This window comes from Aspergillus affinis, assembly GCF_023601865.1.
Source record: "Aspergillus affinis strain CMG 70 chromosome Unknown NODE_126_length_105642_cov_88_982144, whole genome shotgun sequence".
Classification (NCBI taxonomy): domain Eukaryota; kingdom Fungi; phylum Ascomycota; class Eurotiomycetes; order Eurotiales; family Aspergillaceae; genus Aspergillus; species Aspergillus affinis.
The window spans coordinates 50,332-60,829 of NW_026515907.1; the positions used below are offsets into that span (position 1 = coordinate 50,332).

Genomic DNA, 10,498 nt, shown 5'->3' on the forward strand with positions numbered 1-10,498 from the left:
CCATCCATTGCAAATGAAGAAACCATTTTACCTCATTGTGACTTGTTCCATGAACGCAATCATACAATCTTACAATTAAGCAGACTCAGATGCAAATTCCTTTCAACAGAAAATTGTCCTGCTCTTTGTGTTGCACTTGCTAATGACTCGCTGCTCTCGCTAGATATCACATCCCTCCGATCCCATCGAATACTACCCACCCGCTGCCTCGAGTAGTCCGATAATTACATACAAGAAAGGGAAATGGTAGCAATAGCGATATCCAGAATCTAAGAATTATCCTCATTGGCTTCCACAGTAGTCCATCAATCAATTCGTACCGTGCCTTTTTCCGGGTCGCTATGTTCTCCATTAGCGGCCGCGCGGTGAGCCCCTATCGCGGCCATGTCGGAGTCGTGTGCGACGTCAAAGTCCCGACCGAGATGTTCCGGTCCAAGAAAGGTTACTAGGATAGTATAGCCGTAGACACAGCCCATGAAGATGCAGATCACCTTGCCATACTGGTATCGGTGCTCCTCTTTCTCTGTCGGGGGTAGTGGGAAGCGTTCACCGATCGTAGATTCGATCGTGGAGCTAGCCGACGAGACAAGGTTTCCTAGCTGGTAGGCCGTACCGACGGCGAACGTGCGGATTGCTCCGGGTGAGAGCTCCATCAAGTGGATAGGAATCACACCCCATGCGCCTTGTACGCAGAACTGCTCGAAGAACGCGGCGGCCATCACGTTTTTTGAGGTGACAAATGTGTAAGGGTATAGAAGGGCGCCGCCGACGATGCTGATCGTGATGATGGAGAAGCGGCGGCCGAATATCTGGCTGGCCCAGCCACAGAGAGTACCGCCGGTCAGGGCCCCAAGGTTCGCGACAACCTGCGTGACCGTGACCGCGTTGGCAGAGAAGCCAAACTCGCTTTTGAGAAGCGTCGGATATAGATCTTGGGAACCATGCGACTATAACCGGTTAGTTGATGAGATTCATAGGGGGAGCAGAGACCGACCATGAAGTTGAACCCTGCCATCAGCAAAACCAAGTAGACCAAGAGCAGCCAATGGCGCTTCACAGCGACCTTGCTCTGCTCTAGAAATTCGGAGGTCTTCCCGCCCTGGCCATTTTCCCGGGTTGCCTGACGCTCCTGGAACGTTTGAGTCTCGGGAAGGAAAAAACGGAAGATGATGATCAGGACGGGAGGACCAGCCCCGAACCAGTAGAGCGGTCTCCATCCATGGGGCGTCGTGTCCACCAGGGCGCGCGCAAATGCTGTAGCCAGCAAATAGCCAAAAGCATACCCTTGCTGCAGCAAACCAGACACGATACCGCGCGCCTGCGGCGGACAGTCCTCCAATGCCGTGGCCGCTGCGTTTCCGTACAGACCGCCCATAGCGATTCCGAAGAGGGCCCGACAGGCCAGGAATTGTTTATAGGTCTGACAGAAGCCCGTGCCGAGCTCCAATATAATGAACAGGACGTTGTTCACGATGAAGGGCCATTTCCGGCCCCAGCGATCCGAAGCGATTCCGAACGAAATGGCGCCCACGGATCGGAGCATCAGCACCAGGGTGATGCCCCAGGTGATGTCGGAGATGGACTTGTCAAACTCCTCGGCCAGTTGTGACGTCGTCAGCGAGACGGTGAAGAAATCGAAAGCGTCCCAGGACCAGCCAAAGAAGGCGACCTAACAACGTTAGCTCGATCGACGGCATGATGGTTCCGAGAAACGAACCAGGAAGAAAAGCCATTGTTGACCGTTTAGGAGACGAAGCGCAGCAAACGGATTGGGGGCTTTGTTCATCGGCGGGATTAGCGTTGGCAAGCGCGTCACCAGGTATTTGCTCAGGCTGGCAAAGGTGACCTGCTGCGACTCATACTGAGGCGCCGCATGGGAGACTCCCTGGTCGACTTTCTCGATCTGAGTGTCCGCCATTGCCCGGATGTGCGACGAAGGTTACGCGGGGAATAGAATAGAAGTAAGCGGGCCCTCCCCTCGCTCGGAGGTTCAGGGGTTCTGGTGGGCAGCGAAGAAGAGGGAAAGAGCTACACGGAAAGAGGGCAAAAATAGGAGACAAGAGACTACGATGGGAGGGAGCACCGCTTTATAGCCTTTATGACCTGGCCGACACTCGGCAAGTGAAAAGATCAAAAATGAGAAAAAGAAAAGATAAGAAAAAAAAAGCAGAACAGGGAAAATAAAAGGCCGAGCGATACCTAAGGCAGAGAACAGGTAAACCCCGTAGAGTCCTTTCCCATGGCGTGCCGATCTCGAATGACGACGAGCCATGGTCTATTCCGGTGTTCCTTGGAGACTGCGTAGAGAATCCTCCGTCGAGAAAGTTCCGCGGAAGTGCTACGATCCATGAATATGATACCCCGTGCCAAGCTTTCTGGCCGAACGGAAGCCAAGCCGAGAGCTCTCCACTTGAGGCTTGATTCTCCTTTCTCCAGATCTTTCATCCAAATGTCTTCGCTCTGAGTGTCAAATTTAGAGAACGGTATCTTCGTTTTCTGCTTCATTTTCTCCATCCGAACTATTGTGTGCGCCCTTATCATCCTTTGCGCTAATGCAACTTCGTCTGACTCGGGCTTACCGATCACCAGCCCATCCCATGGTCCACATCTCCCCCGGTCGCGGGGTAAGCCGCTAAACCGCTAGTCGATGACCCTCATCCATTTCGGTCGAATCGCCTGGCCCAAGCCTGTCCGAGAACTCGAAGCAACGGTCTGTGTTCATTCCACGCGACCCATCTGCTCTGCCGGGACTGGGTGAACCGAACTTTAGGCCGGCATCACCTGCCGCGAAGGAATCATCGTGGGGTCATCGTGCTCGGAGTGCGGTGTACAGTTACGAGAATGGCTGCTGCGGTCGACGAGTGTGGAATATGAGCCTATCAGCTATCCTCATTCTTCTGCTGTAATTACGTAGTGCCAAGTGCGAAAAAGCGATGACTTGAACCTCGGTATCTGATGCCCGGCGAGATACCTTGGCTGAGGCTTGCCCAGACTATCCGCAGTTCTTGACCGTCTTGGCTACGTTTTCCAAGAAAGCCCAGAGATCCCAGAAAGCTTTTTCAGACTCACCGAGTTACTGCAAAATGCATCACAAGAGAATGGCATGCAATCAGCCTATGCGGTCTCGAGCCTGATAAACATTATGGAGTAGGTAAGTCAGGTCGCCTTGTCGCTGATAGAATTGTGCCAAGAACTTCTATCCTTATGTGTCCTACTCCGGTGTAGACTACTCTCATTGAGTCAATGATATTAATCCTTGGTAACATGGGACACACTGACAGCGACAGCACGATGGGCGAAGGAGATCTTCCCCCGGAGCGATATTCATCCGACTCCAGACCGACCTGCACGACACTATCCCGGTTCGGAAGGCGGTCAAGGAGAGATCACATGACCGTCGGTCCCCAACGGCCTTGAGCGCGCTGGACGGAGCAAAAGGCAGACGAGATGGACGGGTGGAGAAAATGCAGTCAATAGGAAGATTTAGTGACCAGAGCAAGGCCGGTCTATCACTCACTATTGGCCCAGTCACCACGCAAGATGATCAGGAGAATTGAAGTCTCCGAATGGTCTGCCATGAAGAATATCAGACCAGAAGCCGGAAAGGGGCGTCTCTTCCCCTTTCCGGGGCCCTCGTCTCGCCGTCATGATTCATGATCGCGCCGCCTTTCTTTGTTTCAGGTGGCAGCTTAAATCTGGATAGCTCGTGGATCGCTAGTTAAATTTGGAGTAGTAAATCTTTAGACACCGAACCTTCGCAGCCACCTCCGTAGGGACTCCGTAGACCAGGTCGAGGCCAGTCACGCCGGTGCCGAGCGCATCCGCCAAGCCCGTTCCGTCGGCGGTTGACGACGACGTTCGCCCAGGCAGTCAGTTTATCTCCAGTTCCATCCTCACCTCTTCCCTTCCGGGAGATCCTTTGCTACGGTGCTCGTTTTCCTTCCCTCCTCGGCCCATCCCTCTACTGGGCTTCCCTGCCGTGTGCGTACCTCTTCCTCCGTTCCCTCGTCGACAGTCCTGTCCCCCTCCTCTGTCCTTGCCCGGCCGGTTCGTCGCTCGTTCGTCCTATCATCCCGGTTTTCTAGGAGCCGATCAGTTCCAAGGCAGAGGGAAAAAAAAAAAAAAAAGTCGCGACTAACGACAGAATCCTCTTTTCCAGCCCACGTTCCTTAAAATCTCAGTCGCTACAGCATCGGATATTTTCCTCCATTTGATGAACCTCGCTCTCCCCTGATCGAATCCAATCGGATTCCCCTTTAACCGCCGACGCCAGACAGAACCTCCCTCCTTTCCCGAAACTTGCGATCGCCTTCTATCTGTCGGATCTCCCTTCCTCTCAGCAACGCGCTGGATGATTACCGTGACATTTGCCTCTTCCAATGCACAGACGCTCGTCTGGCTCGCCTGTCGAGGACGACGCTGAAGAATCTTTGGCTTCTCGAACCCCGAACGAATCAAGCTATGCTCCCAATGTTGCCGACTCGCCGGAGAAATCGCGCCCGCAGCTAGCCCGCACAGGCACCAGCTTTGAGCTGCGTCGAGACAACCCCGGCGCATCCACCCCGCGATCTAGGAACTCGAGTATGTGGAGAACGCCCGTGTCTGTTGCGTCGCCGACGAGTCTTGGCCATTCCGACTCCAAATCCTCCTCCGTTATGATGCCATTGGCGTCGCAGCGACTCCCCATGGAATCGTCGCCTGACGCCCAGTCCCGATCTCGACCGTCCCGCCTCCGAAGCCCGTGGCCCTGCTCGATCCTAACCGCCGTGACCACCTGCATCGCCTCCGTCTTCCTCTTCTTCATCCTCCGTTCCTTTTCGACCCGGCAGACTGGTGGAGATGGCTGTGGTATACCGGTCATGAGCCCATCGTTCCTCCATATGGTGGGGTTTGACACGGAACATACGCGCTTTGCGAGCAAGTATAACCTATATCTGTACAGAGAGGCGGGTGTCGACCCGTATACTCAGGAAAACCTCGGGGTAAGCTTGCCCCCGATGTCCTCGTCTGTTAGGTCTCCGTTTCGTCTGACTCAATGCTCTACTTGCTCTAGTTGAATGGCGCCCCCGTCCTATTTCTCCCCGGAAACGCCGGAAGCTATCGTCAGGTCCGATCTCTAGCCGCCGAAGCGTCGAGACACTTCGCCGATGTGATTCGCCATGACCACGAGCGTCTGGCGACCGGAACCCGAAGCTTGGATTTCTTCATGATCGATTTCAACGAGGACATGGCGGCTTTTCACGGACAGACCTTGGTCGATCAAGCCGAATACGTCAACGAGGCCGTGGCCTATATCCTTTCGCTTTATCACGACCCTCGACGGTCGTGGCGGGACCCCGATCTCCCGGATCCCAGCTCCGTCATCCTCATCGGACATTCCATGGGAGGTATCGTCGCGCGTACGACGCTGACCATGCCGAACTACCAAGCCAATTCGGTCAACACCATTGTCACCATGTCTGCGCCCCACGCGAAACCCCCGGTATCATTCGAATCCGACGTCGTTCAAACCTACAAGCAAATCAACGATTACTGGCGCGAGGCCTACTCTCAGACCTGGGCCAACAACAACCCTTTGTGGCATGTGACGCTCATCTCGATTGCGGGCGGCTCACGGGATACGGTCGTCCCTTCGGATTATGCGAGTATATCGTCTCTCGTTCCCGAGACCCATGGCTTCACCGTGTTTACGTCCACCATCCCGGACGTCTGGATCGGGATGGACCATCTGTCTATCACTTGGTGCGATCAATTCCGGAAAGCGATTATCAAATCATTGTTCGAAGTGGTCGATGTGCGACGTGCCAGCCAGACGAAGCCGAGGGCGCAGCGGATGCGCGTTTTCAAGAAATGGTACCTGACCGGATTGGAGCCCGTGGCGGAGAGAACTCTACCACAAAAAGGTACCAACATTTCTCGAATTCTATTAATACTTCCTACCGAAACTAATACAGTGATCCCTGCAGAGCCAAACTCTCTTTTGACCCTGGAGGATCAAGCCAACGCGATATTACCCCAAGGACAACGGCTTACTCTCCGAGAACTCGGCCATCGCAACGGTCCCAATGTGCATCTGATGCCGGTCCCTCCGCAGGGGGTTCCGGGAAAGAAATTTACCCTGCTCACCGATCAGCCCTTCGAGAGAGTTGGAGATCAGAGCAATCTTGAGGTCCTCTTCTGCAGTGTCCTCCCCTTGCAGAATGGAAAATTCTCCAGCATCTTTTCCATGAACGTGGACTTTTCCGGTGGCGGAATGGGCTCTACGCGGCTTGCCTGCAAGAACGCCGCCGACGATGCGATCCATCTGCCAGCGTCGACACCCGCCTCGAATCACCCCTATGATCGAGTCCAGCCCTACTCCTATCTCCAGTATGACCTGGAGGATCTAGCGGAACATCAGTTTGTGGCAATCATCGACAAGGCCCATTCGCCGACCAAGGGATGGGTGCTGGCCGAATTTTCGGACAGCTCGGATGCCGTCATCAGAGCTCGGATCGGCCTGGGCAGTCTGCTCAGTGCTGGATTGAATATGCGACTGCCGGCCAACCGTCCCATGCTCACGGAGGTGAAGATACCAGCTTTGTATTCTAGTCTGCTAGACTACAAACTCAAGGTCGTCCAGCGAGGGCCCAAGGGCGAGAAGGAACTCTTTGCTCCCCTCCTGCGGCAGTCGATCCCGGATCCGCACGAGTCCAAATTTTTCGTCAATGTGAAGGAGGTCAACGTGAATCTACACGGAATGGCACCGTTCATGCCCCCTCCGCTTCGCGACCAGGCAACCTACGGCGGTGTTTCCTTTCAGCTTTGGACGGATCCGAGCAGCGGCGCCACGGTCGATATCTCCCTGTCGGTGGACATTCTCGGCAGTCTGGGAGAGCTGGTGATGCGTTATCGAACTGTTTTTGCTGCATTTCCCGTCCTTGTTATGGCTCTGGTTCTCCGAAAGCAGTTTCAGGTGTACGACGAGACCGGCTATTTCCTTACATTTGGAGAGGGCTTAGACCGTTCCTTGCGATCTTCCTTGCCCGCTCTCCTACTCTCCATGTCTCTGCTAGCTTCCTCATTAGCAACTTCCAGCAAGTTGCCGCCGAGCGATGACCCTTTCCATTGGCCCGTGAATGCCACCGAGTCCCCGATTGACTTCACCAAGAACGACCTGCTTCTAGGCTCACAGGACTCGTTCTTCTGGTTCCTGGTCCCTGTCTTCGGTCTAATCAGCGTGGGTATATGCGTCATGGTTAATTACGCAGCCCTTGCTCTCATCTCGATCTTCACTTCTGTCTATGGATTTCTGAAGAGCAAATCTGGGTATATTCGGCGTGATGACAAAGGGTAAATAGATCTGTCTGTGTCTTATACATCAAGTTCTCGCTAACCTTGCACCTCTAGGAATCTCCCAATCTTCTCGTCTCCTACACCCAGACGACGTGTGATCAACACAGTTATCCTGCTGATTCTCGTATCGACGGCCGTCCCGTACCAGTTCGCTTACATGGTGGCGTGCATCGTTCAGCTCGCAACCGCCGTCCGGGCCCAATGGCATGCCAAGGAAACTGTATGGGCTGACCCTTAACCCTCGTGTGGTAGCACTGCTAACAAGCATCAGAAATCTACCGCGCATTACAATTTCGCCAACTACAGTTATTCGATTTTCGTGTTTATGCTGTGGATCCTCCCCATCAACATCCTCGTGCTTCTTGTGTGGGCTCATAATCTGGTCGTGCATTGGTTTATGCCATTCTCATCGCATCATAATGTTTTGTCAATAATGCCCTTTATCCTCCTCGTCGAAGCCATGACTACAGGAACTATGATTCCCCGAGTCACCTCACGGTATGCCTCGCCGATTTCCATCCCCAATAGCTTCTTTACTAATGGTTTCAGGCTTAAACACCTCACATACATGCTCTTCTTTTCTATTGCCATCTACTCGGCAGTCTACGGCGTCTCATACGCCTACCTCCTCCATCACCTCGCTAACATTCTCGCCGCCTGGCTGATTGGGATCTACCTATTCAGCAGCGGCTTCTCCATCCGCCAATTATGGCGAGTCTTAGAAGGAGACGAAGTAACGCAGACCACCTCCGAACCAAGGAGTTACATGAAGAAAAAACCATAAATCAATATCATATACCATTGCCTTGTCATGTTTTATTTCTCTTTCTCGTGGACTGGAGCAACCTTTTCAGCCCATTTCTTTTTTTCATTGTCCATTCTATATCATTATGTTCTTGCATCTTACGTCTCCTCAGACTATATCATACTTCTACGGCGTTCACTATGGAGCGGTGTTTGGTTTTGTCTTATCTTCCTATTGTACAGGATCTATTTTATTCCATCTTATATCCCGTCTTGTTTTTGATTCAGCATTCATTAATGCTTTCCTCCTATCTATCATCCCGTCTTTTGCTCTAGAAGGTCACGGACATTGTCCCCCTTCTTAATAATCTTCGTCTCGCAATCACTATACCTTTTCTTCTACTCCCCGTCTGTACATACGGTGGAACCTGGATATAGAATCTCCGTGACCAGGAAGTGATTGGCATTTTTACTTTAGCATCCATGTACGCAGATCAGCACGGATTATAGAGGAGTTGAGTGAGATTAGGAATTGATATACACATGCATACATCATACGCCTCATCCTGATTAATTTATGTTACCGAAAAGTAAACTGCTACTATATTCCACTTGGATTTCGGAACATCTACGGCAACTGGTGTAATCAATGTCGAATTTAATATGGACTTGGAACGCTACATGGCCAGAGTTTATGCGATCTGGATATATGGTGGTTTGATACTTCTGGATTCCCTTCATGATATGTCGAAAATCTTCTATCGGTTTCCTAGTTTCTGATGTTCTAGTTTCTGATGTTCTAGTTTCTGACATTCTATATCATGTCTGCAGAAGCTCAGATGCGCAGAGCCACTGGGAATGGATATTTATAAGAAAGAGATCTTATGGATTGTTTCGAGACCTGAATGAGCGTTGTAGATTGATTGATGTACGAAGGAAGATGTCTTTCATTAAATTGTGCATACAACGGCCATGGCTTGATAGTAGTACCTCGGACTTCTAAATTAGGTAGGTAGACTCCTTAGACAGTTCCCTATCGTTGATTTTCTGGAACAAAGATAAAAGTAGCCAAAAAGAAACAATCCTTTGGAATTCGTTATATCTATTTGATGAACCTCGCTGATTTCCTTTAACCCCTTCTCGCTCTTTGCGTCTCGCTAGCACAGATATATGCTCGGTCACCTGCTACGGAAATCGCACATTGTGTCTCTTTAGGCGATATTTGAAGCAGTCTGACTAAAAGTGTAGCTCAATCTGGCCAGATTTTGACCCGAGATGAATCTGTTCCACTGCTTGATCTCCGCCTTATTGACCATGCTCCCCTCCTCGGTCTTCTCCAGCCTTTTCAAGGCCACAACTTCCTCCTCTTCCTCCATACTCTCATCCTTCTTTACTTTCTTCTGACGATCAACGACGCAGCCTTTTTCGCTTAAGATCTCAAGCTTTCTCATCCTCTGACCAGTCGGTGATAAGGGTGCCCCCTCATCAGAAAGGGAGACACCCTTATGGCCAAGTTCCTCAGAAACCTAAGTTAAGTCAGTATCAAATGATTCTAAAATTGAAAAATGATTGCAACTATACATACCTTATTATTTTCTGACGATCTACTACGCAATCACGCTGGCTGATGAGCTCGAGCTGGCGGATCTTCTGGCCCTCCGAGAGTTCGACATCCGGAACGGCGTCTGGGGCCAGGGTGTCTCCCTCAGTGTCGGAGAGGGAGACTCCCCTGGTCCCTCAGCTCTTGCAGGATCTTTTACTGTTCCTCCGCCTGACGTTTCTTTATTGTGTTATATCATGTATCGCTTAATATCTTCCAATCGTATATAGAAAGACGGGCCTTGCGGGTTTTTCAAACTGGCTCAAGACCAGGTCAGTGCCTCGGATACATGGCAAACGCTGGGCTGAGATAGAAGGCAGGCATACAAGACCAGAGCCGCAAGATATTTCGAACCTTGCAGGTTTTCCAGAACCGATTTGAACAATATCAAAATGGTTGAGAGCGACACCATCCACATTTGGATGATGAATATTCCATCCCATCCATTGAGAACGAGTACTAAGGACAACTGCGAGAATCCGCAGGATTAAGAAAGTTAGAAGATGAAGGCAGAAAGGAGGAAAGATCGAGAAAGAAAGTGGGAGACGCCTACTAAGAAGACCTTTGGTGAATAGGAACTACTTTCACTATATCTACATCTACATGATGATTTCGGAGGCTTTGAGATGGTGAATGGACTATCTTGGAAGGGGGAGATGGCAAAGGAGACAGATAATAAGTCTTTTGGAGAGAAAAGCTGAAGAATTGTATCTGGTGATGTAGTTTCGGTTTGCAGCATTAGCTCTACTGACGAATGTCATGTATGTAGGACTTCTAATGATCAGAACCATATATCTGCTTATCTGTATCTTCTATAAA

The 10,498-nt window shown here is 51.2% G+C and overlaps 3 protein-coding genes across 3 annotated transcripts; 1 reads left to right on the top strand and 2 right to left on the bottom strand.

Annotated features, from left to right (window-relative positions):
* Positions 1-305: 305 nt before the first annotated feature.
* On the bottom strand, positions 306-1,918 carry KD926_001313 (sugar transporter family protein; the record flags this gene model as incomplete). Its single annotated transcript, XM_053105008.1, has 3 exons — positions 306-947; positions 995-1,669; positions 1,718-1,918. The coding sequence occupies 3 exons, from the start codon at positions 1,916-1,918 to the stop codon at positions 306-308; spliced, it is 1,518 nt and encodes a 505-aa protein (XP_052951772.1).
* A 2,461-nt stretch (positions 1,919-4,379) lies between these two features.
* On the top strand, positions 4,380-8,119 carry KD926_001314 (GPI inositol-deacylase; the record flags this gene model as incomplete). Its single annotated transcript, XM_053105009.1, has 5 exons — positions 4,380-4,982; positions 5,054-7,332; positions 7,390-7,555; positions 7,607-7,833; positions 7,885-8,119. 5 exons carry the CDS (start codon positions 4,380-4,382, stop codon positions 8,117-8,119), a joined length of 3,510 nt encoding a protein of 1,169 aa, XP_052951773.1.
* A 1,171-nt stretch (positions 8,120-9,290) lies between these two features.
* KD926_001315 (uncharacterized protein) lies at positions 9,291-10,097 on the bottom strand (the record flags this gene model as incomplete). The annotated part of the gene is made up of 3 exons (XM_053105010.1): positions 9,291-9,605; positions 9,688-9,808; positions 10,006-10,097. The coding sequence occupies 3 exons, from the start codon at positions 10,095-10,097 to the stop codon at positions 9,291-9,293; spliced, it is 528 nt and encodes a 175-aa protein (XP_052951774.1).
* Positions 10,098-10,498: the final 401 nt, after the last annotated feature.